General features: G+C 39.7%; 2 protein-coding genes and 1 long non-coding RNA gene across 7 annotated transcripts; 2 read left to right on the forward strand and 1 right to left on the reverse strand.

Moving 5' to 3' along the window:
* Positions 1-813: 813 nt before the first annotated feature.
* Positions 814-5,276, reverse strand: LOC102701708 (probable ethylene response sensor 1). 3 transcript variants are annotated; one of them, XM_006650389.3, is made up of 6 exons: positions 5,071-5,276; positions 3,537-4,481; positions 2,622-2,990; positions 2,272-2,538; positions 1,436-1,563; positions 814-1,295 (listed from the first exon to the last, which is right to left on the reverse strand). In XM_006650389.3, exons 2-6 carry the CDS (start codon positions 4,440-4,442, stop codon positions 1,055-1,057), a joined length of 1,911 nt encoding a protein of 636 aa, XP_006650452.1. In that variant the 5' UTR covers positions 4,443-4,481; positions 5,071-5,276; the 3' UTR covers positions 814-1,054. The 3 variants fall into 3 exon arrangements, with proteins under 3 accessions (XP_006650452.1, XP_015690840.1, XP_006650451.1); XM_015835354.2 differs by lacking the exon at positions 5,071-5,276 and adding an exon at positions 4,637-4,956; XM_006650388.3 differs by lacking the exon at positions 5,071-5,276 and having other exon boundaries at positions 3,537-4,614.
* A 290-nt stretch (positions 5,277-5,566) lies between these two features.
* On the forward strand, positions 5,567-8,862 carry LOC121053788. The gene is made up of 3 exons (XR_005811278.1): positions 5,567-5,624; positions 8,094-8,205; positions 8,609-8,862. It is a non-coding gene; the product is annotated as an uncharacterized LOC121053788 (long non-coding RNA).
* Positions 8,863-10,933: 2,071 nt separating this feature from the next.
* LOC102702176 (phosphatidylinositol 4-phosphate 5-kinase 1) lies at positions 10,934-16,898 on the forward strand. Of its 3 annotated transcripts, none has more exons than XM_006650390.3 (10): positions 10,934-11,238; positions 11,626-11,714; positions 12,009-13,046; positions 13,814-13,981; positions 14,330-14,495; positions 14,666-14,776; positions 14,864-15,051; positions 15,273-15,424; positions 15,559-15,727; positions 16,475-16,768. In XM_006650390.3, the coding sequence occupies exons 2-10, from the start codon at positions 11,677-11,679 to the stop codon at positions 16,755-16,757; spliced, it is 2,313 nt and encodes a 770-aa protein (XP_006650453.1). In that variant the 5' UTR covers positions 10,934-11,238; positions 11,626-11,676; the 3' UTR covers positions 16,758-16,768. The 3 variants fall into 3 exon arrangements, with proteins under 3 accessions (XP_006650453.1, XP_040377861.1, XP_015690997.1); XM_040521927.1 differs by having other exon boundaries at positions 10,936-11,238; positions 13,814-13,894; positions 16,475-16,898; XM_015835511.2 differs by lacking the exon at positions 13,814-13,981 and having other exon boundaries at positions 10,937-11,238; positions 16,475-16,898.
* Positions 16,899-16,994: the final 96 nt, after the last annotated feature.

Raw genomic sequence — 16,994 nt, forward strand, 5'->3', positions numbered from 1 at the left:
GACAGGAACAAAAGGTTTTTATGGCTGCTGATATAGAATAGAGATGATAGGAAAGAGAAAATAAATTAGTTTCTATAGAGTCAGCAAAACATCACTTGACATATAAAACGATAAAATAATTAGAAAATCTACTTTATATATATAATGACTCTAATTAGAGACGCCTACCAGATAGAGAAATTAATTACTCTCTAATTAATAAGAGTCAGCTTGAGAGATCGTTCTTATTGGAGAAGTTTTTTCTACTTACGTGGTTCGAGATAGAGCCTATAATAAACTCTACCGTTGAACATGCTCTAAATTGTTAAAAATGTTTTTAAAAAACAATCGCTGACACTCGACAATTTTCCATCGGTAGCTTTTAGTTTACTTTGTCAAACTATTGATGACCATGGATTACGGGTGAACCATGCCCATTCCTATCAGTGATACACCGATTCCCTCCAAAGTGATCTCCTAGACAAACAAAGTATACTTAAAAGTACTACTGGATCAATCAAATCATATGTTTCCTGCAAACCATAACCCGTGAAGAGATACTACAGTCCTATATCTGTCCCATAATATAGTATATTCTAACTATTTATTTATAATTTTTATCATTCGTCTTATTCAAAAATTTAGGGTAAATATACAAATTTATAAGTAGTACTTAAACTACTTTTAATAATAAACAAAATAAATAATAGTTTCAATTTTTTTTGAATAAGATAGTCAAGATTACAAACAGAAAGTTAAACTCCCATATAATGTATATAATATAGGACGGAGGGAGTATAAAATTGAGAAGTGCTTTATCTTGCACAGAGAATGGGATGCGACAAAACAAGCAATGAGCTATCAGGGTCACACGAACAACCCAGAATACACAATTCGTTGACAGGGTACTACACAAGTTAGAGTTGTACCCAGGCGCATAGCTGCATTATGCAGTTCCATCTGCTGTACATTATTTGTACAAATATATTCCAGCTATCACATGGCTAGGCACAAAATTAGAGACAAACTAACCAGGCCCTACTTGATACAATGCCGTCGATCAATTTACAGTACCTCATATACTTCTCTGATACCGATATTTCAGAGAAGCCTGTCCTTTCTCTTCATTAGGAGCATTTGGCACCGAACCAACAAAATCAGCATCTCCACTGCTTGGCCAGACTAGAGGAATCAGCTTCTGCTGATATGCATTTGTATTATCGCATATGCCAAGCTGGATGACAAACGTTACTGTGCAGCCTCTTCCTGTTCCTTCGCTATCCAGCCAGATGTGCCCTCCCATCAAAGTAACAAACCTGAAATGGTATTTGTTCACTTTATCAGAACTTGCCAAGTTTACATTGAGGTGGTGAGTAGGCTAGAGCATCCCACCACAAATTGTGTTGCTAAAAAAGAGGCTGGCAGTTAAGAAGGCAGAGATGTAATATTAAAGTACCTTTTGCAAATGGCAAGGCCAAGACCACTACCACTGTATCCACGGTTTCCTCCATGCTGAGATTGAGCAAACTTAGTAAATACATGAGGTAGTTCCTGAGGGCTAATGCCACAACCCGTATCTTTAACCTGCAAATAGAAAAAATAACAGATGTTGTAAAACAATAAAGAAAATCGGTAAAAATTATCTGACTACAAAAAATCTGCAGTTTTTTTTTTTAAAAAAAAAGACAACTGCTGTCCATCTGTTACATGCCACGATCTGCAGGCATAAAACTATTTTCCAATTCTACTCAGGAAATCTGGGATCAGTTAAACCAGAATTTTCAGTATATAACCAGAGTTCTATGATGAAATGGTTTAATGGTTTAATTACATATAATGAAATCCTAAGTTGGCATTTGCCAAGTTAACAAGATGATGGTCTGGTATCAAATCTCCTGTGGGTGAGTCCTGTTCCTTTTTCAGGTTTACTTTCAGGTAGGTTCCATTTAGGCAACCAAAGCAAGATGTAACGAAAAAAGACTACAGCCAACAGATAGCATTCTAGGGAACTGGATAAGTACGTGATGGACCTACACAGATGTGAAGCTACAAGGAATATGGAATCCCAGGGATGATGTAACTCAAGAATCCATCCAGGCTTCATGATGCATTGCATGCCAATAGTAGCCACTGAAGCAGTGGTGGTCAGAGGTGCATAGTTTCACACGTGGATCAGAGGTTTTACATATGATTGTGAACATGCATGATACACCGAAGTGCTTTCTATTGAGAATCTGATAGCATGCTCCCTAGCCTAGAAAAGACATTCTAACAACTGTCTAGAATATTTACCTGAACTTTCAAATAAAAATTGTCATCACTCGCAGCTGGATGAAAATCTGGGGTTCTGAACTCTCGTAAAGAGTCAGCCTTCACAACAGAGGCTACAAGTGAGATGTGGCCCTCCTTGGTAAACTTAACAGCATTCCCAGAGATATTCAAAATAGTTTGCATTAGCCTCTTTTCGTCACCAATGGCGCATAATGGTAAATCTGGTGCCAACATAACTGACACAGACAGTCTCTTGATGGCTGCGATTGGCTTGATGAAACTCATAACCTGTACGAATAACACAATAAAATTTCAGCCAAGCAAAATATGCATATAGTCACTAGACAACCTGAAATAGTGATGATTCAGACCTCCTTGAAAACAGCGTGAAGGTTGAATGCTTTAATCTCCAATTCAAGACTACCATCCTCTAGTTTGGAAAGATCTAACACATCATTAATGAGTGTTGCTAAAAGATTGCTGCTTTTCAAAACCGTTTCCACCATTAGGCGCTGCTCAGGAGTAAGTTCAGTTTCCAAAAGTAAGGAGGAAAGGGCTATTATGGCATTCATTGGTGTCCTCATTTCATGATTCATAACAGCCAGGAAATCATTACGAGCACGGATAGCCATTTCAGCCTCACGGCGAGCTAAATCCAGGGCAACATTTTGCTCCATTAGCAGATCACGTGCGCGCATGGACTCTTCAAGAATAGCTGCATGGGAAAGTGCAACTGCAACCTGAAATAAAATACAATAATCAATAAAAGACTTGCTTACCATATTTCTTCCTAGCATATTTATGTTAAATCGATATGCATTTATCTTGTATTTCATTTTCTTTTAAAAGAAAGAGAAGGCACTAAAGTGAAAAAAATAACATATTTATGTTAAATCGATGTACGTTTGTATTGTATCTCATTTTCTTTAAAAAGAAAGGGAAGACACTAAAGTGAAAAAAAAAAGTAGAGACTACAAAGGACATTTTTATCTTGTTTGTTGCTTCTCAGTATCCTTTCCTTTCAAGAAAACTAAAGGAATTATTGGTTCTCAGTATCCTTTCCTTTCAAGAAAACTAAAGGAATTAGGAATGATGTGATAATATTAGAAATTTTACATGGATCGCTGATCAAAGGATTGTAGTTGTGAATATGATTTCATTTAGGTTAAAGGGTAGTTCTCGGTTGAAAGATCATGAGGACACAGCTTTAAACATATTTAAAAACATTTTTCTCTCCTAGGGATATCGAAGTTATAAACAACCATAGCAAAGGAAAGAGCACTAACCTGATCAGCAACGACCTCAACAAGCTCCAACTGATGCACATGCCATTTTCTTGCGCTATCAGATGGAAGCATCAGAACCATAATTGCATAGCTCTTTGCTGAAAGCTCTGGCCAATCATTTATTTGAAAGTTTGAAAGATGTAGAAGAGGTACTCGCACTGCAGCCACTTCTGGTGGAACATATCTCCCTGTGAGAGGTCTGATTCGTGCCAAAGGACATGTATGGGGTATTATAATCGCTCTGTTCCTACTGAACACATCATTGACAACAGGAAGATTAATTGATACAGTTGACCCAACAGTAACCTGGTGGCTGAGAGTATGAGAAAGCTGAAGACTTGAACCGCTTCTTGATGGCATCCATAGGGCACATTCTTCCAGCCCTAAGGTCCTTCCTAGCTCAACAAGTGTAGTCTTCAAAATTGTATGTCTATCAAGCGTGCTTCTGATTTCATGGGTAAGCATCCTAACATGCCTCCCAGTCTCTTCCTGTGTCCTGATCAAGCCCATCTCTCTATCAAGCTGTTCAGCTTTGTTCTTCAGAAACAATTCCCTTGTTTTCACGCTCAGCAAATCAGGGATAATATGTACAAGCATCAAAGCTGTTGCACAGGACACAACAGCTGTTGAAACCTTTGCTATTGTCATGACCATAGCAACAGTCTTTGTGTGTGTGGTGAAAGTCCACAGGTTTATGAGATGAGTTGCTCCACATAGGACTATAAATGCACCAAACTGGATCAAAACCCATCTGTATGGGAAGAAAGATGACTTCTTCACGAAATAAATTAGTTCCAATGGGATCGAGAAATATGCGAGGGCTATGAAGAAGTCCGAGATGTACTGATACTTGATGAGGAGCTCATCTGTTGGCCATAGTGGTTCAATGCAGTCGCATCCATCCATATCCAATGTTTAGAGGTTCATCAGCCCTCACAACACTCCCTACAGAAGATGAGAGCAAATATACACATGACTTGTCGCGTCCAACCTAATCATACATACAGTTGAAAGTTCATGCTGTAGTTCGTTTGAAAAGAACAGAAATCATATACTGGTAATTAGCAGATTGAGCATGCCAATGAACAAACTGAGCAGACCATGCAGATCAGCTAAGGCGAACCGATCATCACGCCGATTCCCATTTCCAATCGTCCCTCGACCCTCATTCCCACCATCTAAAGCAAGAGTTTCACGCTTTCAGCCTTCCCATCCTACAGCAGCATAGCACGCATCTGGAATCACTTCCCCTACACATTCCAGTCGCACAGAGCTCCCCTTCGAGTTCGAGGCCTCGGGAACAGGTACCAGCAAGCATCAACAAGCAAGCTGCTCTGCTCTGCTCCCGCTCCTTGCTACGATCGATCGACGCCTCCCCTGGAAAACCCTCACCCTAACCGCCGACTCCCACCGCTCTGACCTGACCTCCCGATCGACCCAACAAACTCAGAGAAGACAAGAGGGCAAGAGGGATAGAAATATTATCCCAGATCTAAAATAGGCCAACGAAGAAAGGCAGGCAGAGCAGCCGTACCTCGTGCGTCGTTGTCGGCGGCGGCGGGGGAGCCGGAGAGGCGGTGGAAGAGCTAGGGCCGTGGTGGGGGGGAAAGGAGGAGAGGGCGAGGGGGGAGGACGCGGCGCGGAAAAGGGAGGAACCGGGCAAGGAGGGAGGAGCCAGATGCGCAGGGCAGGCAGACAGGGCAGGCGGCCAGTGGGGAGCCGTCAAGTCCACCACCACTGCCCTACCACACACAGCCCCCCGGAAAAGAAGGCAAAAGGGGAGAGAGAAAAAGGGATGGTAATCCAACCAACCGCACGGCGGGTGCTACAGTGGCCGCTGCCGCGGGTGCGTCTCCCCTGGTCTTTTCTTTTCTCTCCCCCCTCGAGTTTGACTGCACGCTGCTACGCTGCCTGCGTGCGTGCGTCGCTGCGTTCGGTGTGGCCCGAGGCGCGCTGCTGCTGCTGCTGCGAGGCTGACGACGTTCGGCGGGGGAGCGGCGACGGGCTCTCGTGGGATGGATGGATGGGGGCGGCCGCCGGTGGGGTGGTGTAGGAGGTGCCCTGTCGCCGTTGCCAGCAGTTTCGCCGGTAAGAGCAAGTTCAATAGACTATCTCTAATTCATATAATATTTATCTATAAAATATTAATGCATGATCTTGCATGTTATACACACACGGTCTCTTGGAGTCCGTGTTATAACAGGCTACAAATTAGTAGCACACTTCTCTTCTCTTGTCTCTTTAAAATATGTTTATAGTTGGTTTATAGCCTGTTATTATACCTGCTCTTAGTAAGACTAATAATATAGTCAATAAGTTGGTAACCTTCTATTAGTCCACTTATACAGTAGTTAGCTATTTATAGTTAATACAGTAGAATTTCTTAGTTCTTGTACTAGAGCTGACGGTAAGCTTATAGTCTGTTTTCCTTCTCTCTTCCACCTCAGCATTTAGCCAGCTTATAGTCTGCTATTATACTTGCTCTAAGTTGGATGTTTCTGGCCAAGGGGCACATTACGCTTCTCTTTTTTTTTAACATTCTTGGTCGTCGAGACCTGAGAGTCGTATGGGTGAGTAACAATCAGCTGACCAAAGATTCATGCGCAGTTTAAGGCGTTGTTTAGTTTCCAAAATTTTTTTCTAAAAACATCACATCGAATTTTTGGACACCTAAATCAAGCATTAAATATAGATGAACCAAAAAACTAATTGCACAGTTATAGAAGAAATCTTGAGACGAATATTTTGAGCCTAATTAGCCCATGATTGGTCATAAGTGCTACAGTAACCAACATGTGCTAATGACGAATTAATTAGACTCAAAAGATTCGTCTCGCGTTTTTCAGGCTAGCTGTGAAATTCGTTTTTGCATTTGTGTCCGAAAACACTTTCCGACATCCGGTCAAACATTTGACGTAACACTTCTCCTAAAAATTTTCTCAATCTAAACACCACCTAAACTTGTAACATCGGGGTCGGTGAATCAGCTCCATGTGTCTACTTCCTCATTTTTCAGGAATACACTGGATCAACTAATTTATAATATTTAGCACTCAATTAATCATATGTTAATGACATGTTTTTCATTGTCTCATCTTTTTCCTTATGTTTATGTTTATAAGATAGAATTAAATTTTTATAACTTAAATTAGGAGTTTATTTTGAATTTTTTCTCATTATGTTTTATTTTTTAGTTTTGACTGTAGATCGCTAAAAACACATATGTAAAAGTTTCACCTATAAACTATTTTTTAATCATCAGTAAGTTGTTTCGTATTTACTTAATATATGCTAAAAAACTAGGCAAACTTCAGCTAGAAGCTTGAGCACAATTTGGGAGCTCCTCACAGTGCCTTGTACAACTCTTTCCGATTCCATTTCTTGTGTTTGAGAAATTATCTCGGATTAGATGTACGAGCAATAGTCATACCATTTATTATTTATTATGTCTTCGGAGAGAAAGCAATTTCTTGACCATTGTAAGAGCCATCGTCGTGATAAAGTGAGAGGATAATTTGTTTTAGGTATGTCCAAAACACGAGTTAGACAAGTGAAAGCCATACTTATTCTGGAGCTTTTGCTAGAGAAGATTGCATCAGGGAAATCTTTTCAAATTTTGAAATGTTCGTCCTTAAAACTTATTACAAGGTTTGGATGAACATAAACTATTAACATAGGAGGCTGATATATGGATATGTATTTGTGGATAAATGTAGAGCATACGTGTAATTTTATTTTTAGTGTGATTCCTCCATTGTCAAAGAAAAGGTAAGCATTAGATTCATTGTCGTGAAAGAAAATGTCTTGTGTAAAGGCATACATATAAGCCTTCAAATTTGCTCCTTTTCTTCCCGGAGTAGCACAACCATAGGAAGATCTTGTTACCAAAACGGCTTAAAGGTGTGTTCGGGAGAGGGAGTTCAGAAACTCTCTCTGGCACTAAAAATAGGATGATTCGTTAGCATGATTAATTAAGTATTAGCTATAAAAACTTAAAAATAGGTTAAAAGATTTTAAGTAATTTTCTATATTTTTTGAAAAATATATCATTTAACAGTTTAATAAGCATGCGTTAGGAAAAAAAAGTTGGAAGCCTGCCCTGCCGAACAAGGCCAAGGGCACCTAACTACGATTTAGCATGGGTGCATGACCTTGTACTTAGATACTTTACCAAAATTAGTTATCTTTTTTCTATGATACACATATGGCTAAATTAGGCATTTCACCATATATCTTGCATAAGATGATGATATGGCATGTCGATCTGTATGGCGTTTCTGGTGAGCGTTAAGGACCATACTGGCCTTGGAGCAAAACTTTAAGAACCACACACGATATTCTTGCTTTCTCCCTTTTGTTTTTCTGTGCCCCATACATATGTAAAGAGGGAAGGTCTAATTTAATTGCTGATAAATTTCTTTCCATCATCTAAAACTGGGTGGCTCGATAAACTTAACACTTGGGGCAACGTATCAAATGATCTTTAAAAACCTAATTGTTTTTATTATCTCTCTTTTTATTTATGTCCTAAACTTATCATGTGCAAATAATTTGCAGAAACTTATATCGTCTCAAGTGATTATCATTGGAATAAATTTCAGTCACCAGCCAGTAGCTCACCAACACGATGTTGTCTATAATCACCACTTCTTCTAGTTTCATACTTTCGGTAAGTCCTACTTCTTTGATGCTGGTAGTGATATTCAACAATGGTGCATTGGATTAAAGTTCTTAAGGTGGTTAGGGGTAGTCCCACATCTATATCCTTTTAATAAAAAGGCAGTGGTGACAGTGAATCTAACACCCCACCTACCCTCATTATAAAGTTTACAAATTTTCTATTGAATATTCTTTTAAACGAAGGTAGTGGTGGTGACAGTGAATATGCCATCCCACCTACCCCATTATAAGTTTACAAATTTTTCATTGAACTTATTAATATTAAGAAACAATCAAATCTAAATAGATAGATATAAGGTGGATATTTCCTATAAAAAGATATATAACATATTTATGGAAAATATATTTATATTTATTTTAGATAATATTAATATATTTTCTTTTATCCATAGTGAAGCATGGGCATTCAGCCAGCGGTTATAGAGATGCCCAGGTGAGGCGGTGGTGACAGCACCAGAGTGCGGTGGAGGTGACAGGTGAGCAGTGGGAACTTCAAGAACGGTTAGAATGCAGAGGGCATCTACATAATGCAGATTAGTAAGACCAAGGTACCCAACCAGAAAAATATTAACAATGTACATGTTATTTTTTTCACGATCCACATGATTATACCATCCTTCCTATTATTGTTCACCTTCAAATAATAATGTACCAACATTGCACATATATAAGAACTATCCTAATCAGGTAGTATTTTTTATATAAAATTAGTGAAGAAATAAAAATATCATTGCAAGACAACATGTGTTGTAACTGTTGTTGCTACAGACGATGCCAATATGTTGCCACTTATCAAAGTGATGCTACACCAGGCTTTGTCAACGTGCACTGCTACTAAAAACGGTGTACGACAGTGCTGCTACGCTAACCGGCTGCCAACGTGATATGCTACTACAGACAATGTTAGCCGTTGGCCTTAGGTGATTCAGCGAAAGACTGTATTGTGTATAAAAACTCTTTTAATATAGAAATAATGTATGATCCATACACGAAAAAAGATTAATTATGTATAGAAGATTTAAGGAGAAAACCTTAATTAGTGATCACTCCACGATAGAGGGTTGGCTTTCCATATCAAACATTTATGCTAAAAAAATATTTACCTATCATAGGGGAGGAGATTCTGGATCGTTAAACCACGCACAATTATTTTGGCCCATAAGATGTGTCACATAATGATAACGATGAGAAAAATGGCGCACTATTGGATATAAATGTTTCTCCATTTGTTCCAAAAATGATTGACTGCTTTGGAACTTAGAAGAAAAAGAAGTCAAAGTAAATACGAACATGAATCACTTCTTAGTTCCAAATAGGTGACTTTGATTTCTTTCTTTGTAGATTCCCTGTTTACTTTTAACATATTTTCTTCTCTTAGTACAGTAATATCACCCGTATCACTTTACACTATCGTCTTTTAGCATGCTTATAAGACAAAATTTAAATTTAAAATTTAAATTTTAGAGTTGATTTTGTGTTTTCCACCGAAGTTTATTTTTCATCATTGGGTTTTTGCGGTAGGAATATGTATATAAAAATTTTATTCATAAATTATTTTTTATTTGCAAATATGTCGTTTGAATTTTTTCATAAAAAAACCAAAGAATCACCCCTTAGATATTTTTTCAAAGAATGTGTTAATGCTTTTCCCGAGGAAACTTAATTTGTCTCATATTTTTCCAAAAAAACACCGTCGCATGTTATTTTCACCATAGGTGGTCCGTGGCTTTCATCTTCTACTAGCCACATAAAACAACCTACCAACTTGAAATCACGGTAGGTTAGTCTTATAAATCTCTTTTAATCTTGATATTTTGGTCCTTTTCAAAAACTTATTTTATAAATAAATTCTTAGAAAAAATTATTACACGAATATATCTTTTTAACTGCGCCTATATCGACGACGTAGTTGATGCCGTCCTCCGCCCACGTGAGCTTGACACAATAACTTAAGAATGATGTCAACGATATTGATGTCGTCTTATTCAACGACGATGTCAATGATGTTCCCGCGGTCAAAAGAATGTTCATTCGTGTGATATATATTTTTAAAAATCTATTTATAAAATAAGTTTTAAAAAAACCAAAATATCAAAATTCCAATATAAACCGTGACTATAAACCCAGCCCACAGGCAATTCCCACCCAACCCAACGCAGCCCAACCTCATATCCCGGTAGGTCAGTCCTTTCGCTTTCAGTCAACCGGTCAACTCCTTTCCTCTTCTGTACTATTCCATACCCCCCTACGAAACAGTAAACTCCAAACAGAAGTTACACCGAACCCAGCGACAGCGAGAGAGCGCGGCCCCAGCCCAGGTAAAAGACAGAAAAATGGAACGTCCAAGGAATCTTTCACCGCGCGCTCGCCTCCGCGGTCGCCATCCGCCGCCGGCAACAGGACGCCCCCACGCCACGACGAAGCAAACGGCGCCACCGCCCACGTGCTCCGCGCCACCTGCGCGCGGGCGGGTCGGGTCGGTCGTTGCGCCCGCGCCGCTAGCTTCACCTCGCCGGCCAGTTCGTTCGCCGCGGTCAAAAAAAGACCCAACGCCCGCGCCGCGCCGCGCGGGGGCGCGGCGGGTGAAAGGCGCGTCGCTCTCCGCGATGGACGCCGCCGAAAGGAGGGCGAGAAAAAAAAGAAAGGAAAATATCTGGGGCGAGGTGGGGAGGGGAGGGGAGGGAGACGGGGGCGCGCGGGGCGGGGGAGCTGGATGTGGGGGGATTTGGTCGGCGCCAGCAAGGCCCCGCGCCCCCGCAACGTGGTGGTGGTGGTGGTGGTGAGGCGATTCCCATTTGCTGCTCCCGGCGGGGCCCAGACGCCTCCTCCTCGCACTGTCCCCCCTCCCGCTCCCTTTCCTTTCCCCTCTCCTCCTCCTCCTCTCTGATTGATTGCCCCTCTTCTCTCCCTACCTCGCCCGAGCCGTGATACCGTTTGCTAGCGTAGCTAGCTAGATTCGCGAGGCGGCGGAGATCGCATGGTGGGCTTCCGGGCGGCCTTCCTCGCCGCGCTGCAGCTGAAGGTACGTTGTTCGGTGGTCCGAGCGGGCTTCTGTCTGCTTCGCTGCTTAGATTGGCGGCGGCGCGGCGATCTGGAAGGCCGCTTGCGCTGTATCGAACTGAATTGGAGATTTTCTGGTTAACTTGATCTGTGTGGGTGATATGAGCTTCCGTTTTTTGATTGACCACGAACAGTAGAAGGGAATATTTAGTGTTCTTTTTTTGTACTTCCTCGGTTAGCACTTGAGCTAGGACTGTGTAATTGCATCTCCTTTCAGTTTTACGTGGTAATGGAAATTCGCTTTGCTGGAGGCATTACAGTTCTTGTTTCTGCTACGTATTGGGAGATTAACCCTGTCTTTTTTTTCGTTGGAGTTGGTAAAAATGGAAATTTTGCTGCCTTGTTTCAGATTTCCTGGAATGCATCTTGTAGCTTCTGATCTACTCTGGTAAATCGTGACATGGCCCATGCAGAGACAAGCAAGGGGAGCATCCAAAGGTGTGATAATTCTTTGGTCTATTTTTGCGTTTTTTTTATCTTTCCTGGTAGTAATTAGAAGTGCTTCATTGTTCTTCCCACATATTGAAAGTGCATTAAAATCAGCGCAAAGTTTGCAACCGTCCGCTTCCAGCTGTCCACCACCAATTGTGTTGCTTTACGAGTGGGCAATTTAGTTTTATGAAAGCATTGAGGCATCACGCAATGCAATTTGAATATATGAATAATAAATAAGTGATAGTATCCCCGCAAAAAAAGAAGTGATAGTATATGATTTTTCTTTATTCTGGTTAGGGGGAATACCCTTCCGAATGGGGACATCTATGTGGGCAGCTTTGATGGTTTAGTCCCTCATGGACCGGGAAAGTATATGTGGACAGATGGGGCTCTTTATGATGGTGAGTGGGACAAGAGTAAAATGACCGGGAGAGGACTAATTCAGTGGCCTTCTGGTGCATCCTACGAAGGTGACTTCCGTGGAGGATTCATCGATGGAACCGGCACTTTCAAGGGGGTTGATGGTTCGGTTTACAAAGGTTCTTGGAGGATGAACAAAAAGCACGGTATTGGGACAATGGTTTATTCTAACTCTGACATTTATGAAGGTTTGTGGAATGAGGGTTTACCAGATGGATTAGGCACATACACATGGGCTGATGGCAACATATACACTGGGAGATGGAAATCAGGCAAAATGAGTGGAAGGGGAGTAATGCAATGGATAAATGGTGATACACTTGACTGTAATTGGCTCAATGGCCTGGCTCATGGCAAAGGTTATTGCAAATATGCATCTGGAGCTTGCTACATTGGTACATGGGATAGGGGACTTAAGGATGGACATGGTGTATTTTATGAACCTGGAAGCAAACTTCCTTGTAACCTTGAAGTCTCTGACTGTCTAACAAGTCATGATGGCACAAGTGCTTCAAGTTCTAGTAATGAAAAGATCACTATTGGACTGTTATTTCTATTGCAAAAACTATGCAAGAATTGGAGATTGCGTAGTTTTCTTCATCGGCCCAGGCGTATTTCAAATGGCACCACACCTATTTTTTATGATAATTCTGGAAACCACCTGCGCCAAGATGTATCAAGTAAATCAGCCGATGATCAGTGTCTACAAGATGATGAAGTTGATAAAGATTTGGTTTATGGACGGGAATATGTGCAAGGAGTGCTTGTCAATGAACAGCCAAGAAACAAAGATTCAAGAATGTCAGATATAGCACAAGAAAATATGTGGGAGAAACAAGCTAGAGGGCCAATGGAGACTATTTACAAGGGCCACAGGAGCTATTATCTAATGCTTAACTTGCAACTGGGCATCAGGTAAAATTCATTGTATGAATTCATCACCTTTTGCTACACGAGCTTTGGAGAGTTACATTGGGTGGTTGTTATATTCTCTGGTTTGTTATGGATGTATCCATTTAGGACAAGTGTGCCTTCCACTGAAATATGCTATCCATGAACATGTGTAAAGTTACCTCTTTTTTGGTAATCCAAGTATTAATTAGTGACTGAATAATGAATAATCAATTCAGTGGAGAAAATTAGCTGCCAGTTAGACTGTTCTTGCTATGAGCAACCGCAAAACTAGTTCCTTCTTTCTGGAAAAAGTCCCTTCTCTTTCTGAAAAAAATAGCCATTACCCACATTAGGTAAATTAATGCACTCCATGTACAAAAATGGATAACCCTATTTTGAGAAAAGGTACCACAACATTATAGTACTATTACCACTTGCTGCCCACCCATTCATCAATACTTGGGCAATTTTGATAAGAAAAATAACGTGCCCTTGTGGCTACTTTAAATATCATATTTGCTAAGTTTTATTTTGCTGTAGTATTCTTATTAATACCATGTCATAATGCATCTAGCCATGAGCCATCTGTCAATTTATCAGTACCTCGTTACTTGTTCTTAATATACTAGCTATTGGATGGTACATTAACCATACTTTATGAAAAACACCGTTTACCTCATGACATAATTAGTTTATGTTCTCTTTTTTTAAAAAAAAACCTCATGACATGTAACTTGTTTATGTTTTTTAATGATTACCCCATATGACTATGCAGTACTTCTATTCAGGTATACTGTAGGTAAAATTACCCCTGTGCCTTTGCGTGAAGTCCGGTCAAATGATTTTGGACCTCGAGCACGGATAAAAATGTACTTCCCTTGTGAGGGATCCCAGTATACCCCTCCGCACTACTCCGTCGATTTCTTTTGGAAAGACTATTGTCCAATGGTCTTCCGGTATTATATCTTTCCAGTGATCTCACTGTTCAATAGCCTAGTACTTCATACTGTCATTTTATTATTTCATCTGTTTGTGTTACAATCTGTGGTCCACCCACTCTGAACTGAATACGGGGGCATGCTCCACTGTGGTTCATCCCTCCCTTATTAGCTGTAGAAAATTGCAAACATGTTCGAAAATTTTAATCATCTTGTGTAAATAAAAAGTATTGCTATCATATTTTTAGATAACACTGCAGTATGTAGACTTCACTGAACATACATCAAATTGGAAGTTTGATAGTCTGTCAATTATTCTTGGAATTTAAATATCTTATTAGTGCATAATTAAGTATATTTTGCCAGGAATCTTCGAGAAATGTTTCATATCGATGCTGCAGATTACATGATGTCTATTTGTGGCGGTGATAGTCTAAAGGAGCTTTCTTCACCTGGGAAAAGTGGCAGTATTTTCTATCTCTCTCAAGATGAACGTTTTGTCATAAAAACACTTAGAAAAACTGAGCTGAAGGTATGACCCTCAATTATTTCTTGCAACAACAGTGTTATTTTGCAATTAAAAATTGAATGAAACTGAGGTTTTCAAGAACAATAAAAAATTCATGCTAAAAACAGTGTATATCCTTGTTAAGTGATAAGATATGCCTACTGCAGATTGGTTTGATGTAATACGTGCTGCAGATACTGTTGAAGATGCTTCCAAAATATTACAATCATGTCAAAGCTTATGATAATACACTCATCACAAAATTTTTCGGCGTGCACAGGATTACTCTGAAAGGTGGAAGAAAGGTACATTATCATACTGTTGTGTTGAACGTTGTTGTGGGAGTATCGCGTATGCATTTGCTATATTTAATTCTATCGATGGTTTTATAGGTCCGTTTTGTCGTCATGGGAAATATGTTTTGTACTGAACTGCGAATTCATCGTAAGTATGACTTAAAAGGCTCTACACAAGGTCGATCAACAAAGAAACAAAATATAAATGAGAATACAACACTAAAGGATCTTGACCTATCATATGTTTTTCACGTGGATAAACCATGGAGGGACGCACTCTTCAGGTAAGTTGCTACTTTGTTGCTCCCTCTCTTTTTTCTGAACATCTTAATGTTGTGTTTCATGGTTTTGTCTGGTTGTCCGGTACATTACTGCTCCATTTCTGCTGTGGTATTTTTCTTGACCTGGTTGACAATGCAATCTTGACCTCTTGAGTGCCAATATTTATATGATTCAGTAATTTCCAAGCTTATGTCTGAAAACTACTTTTGCTGACTATTTTCAGGCAGATAGCTCTTGATTGTATGTTCCTGGAATCCCAATCTATAATCGATTATAGCATGCTATTGGGAATCCACTTCCGAGCTCCCAATCACCTAAGGAGTATCACATCATATCATGCCCTTGAAAGCAGTGGAATTTCACCTCAGACAGATTGTATGTACTCAACTTTAAGTATAACAGAGTTCTGTTTTGTTATATTCCTCTGAAAATGTAAGTCAAGACTGCACCAGCTTTTGAATTCTACTTGTTGCCTAATGGTAGGATCTTTTTTTTTTCACCTTAATCAGATAGTGTTGCGCTGCATCACGAGGAGAAAATTTCTTCAAAGGGATTTCTACTAGTTGCAGCTAATGAGCCAGGTCCAACAGTACGTGGTTCACACATAAGAGGAAGCATGGTTAGGGCAGCAGAAGGTGGTTATGAAGAAGTCGATCTTGTTTTACCAGGCACTGGAAGGTAGAGTGACTTCTATCTAAAAGATTTCAAAGTTTAACCAAGTACAAAGTGCAATGAGGAACTTGGTCTTACTTGCAAGTTGGATCTTTTCGGTGACTTGCACCATTATTTGAATTTTTAAACTTCTAGATCAAATTTCACAGTACAACTCAAAATTAGGTGAACCATGGCAGCTCCACCAGTGCGTTGCTTGATTAATATTATGACCCTGCAATGCAACATTTACATACACACGTTGGTAGTTAAGTGTGAATTCTCGAAGAATTCATAGATGTAGAGTATATTGTAGCTTGTGCATTTGAAAAGGCACAATATATTTGGTAATAGCAGTAATATAGATTGCTTCTCTTGTAGTGCGCGTAGTATAGTGGGTTTGCACTTTTTTTGCATCTGTTCCCCTGCTATATACTAAGTAGTAAGTACTGTACCTCTTAAACTGCACCAATCCAAATTTAAATTTTAAAACTTAAATTGAAGTTTATTTTAAGGTTTTTTTTATCTTAGTTTATTTTCCGCCTTTGCTTTTAAATTGCTAAGAACATGTATATAAAAGTTTTACGCATAAATTATTTTTTAATCATTTATAAGCTGTTTCGTTTACGCTTATACAAATAAAAAAGATGAGACTGATCAAGTGCATAATCCTAACCATATTTTTTATTCCTTTTACTGGCTTTTGGCGGCTGTTTGGTCAGCATGGTTCTTCACAAAGATGAACTCAGTTTCTGACTCGTTTGCTATTTTCAGGTTCCGTGTTCAGCTAGGAGTGAACATGCCAGCTCGAGCTCGGAAAGTGCACGAGGACGTGAACGTAGAAGTAGTAGAAAACGTGGACACCATTGAAGAATATGATGTTGTCCTATACCTTGGTATCATTGACATACTACAAGAGTATAATGTGTCCAAACGAGTTGAGCATGCTGTCAAATCACTAAAGTTCGACCCTCTTTCGATATCGGCTGTTGATCCAAATTTGTATTCGAGACGATTTGTAAGTTTCTTGGAGAAAGTTTTCCCAGAGCGAGACTAATCAGTAAATAGCAGAATGCCTCACGTATAGATTTTGTAAAGAATCGACATATCCTCCATTGGAATTATTTTTTACAGCCAACATGACGGTTCTTGGGAAAGCCACAACAAATTTCAGTTCAACTATGATTTCTCACTCTAGTCGCAAAACAGTTCTAATTTTTTGTGCTTCAGTTTGCAAATTGACCATGATGTCAATTGTACAGGTCTATTGTTTGTTTTTTTTCAAACCGTGCAA

Source organism: Oryza brachyantha, chromosome 3 (genome assembly GCF_000231095.2).
Source record: "Oryza brachyantha chromosome 3, ObraRS2, whole genome shotgun sequence".
NCBI lineage: Eukaryota > Viridiplantae > Streptophyta > Magnoliopsida > Poales > Poaceae > Oryza > Oryza brachyantha.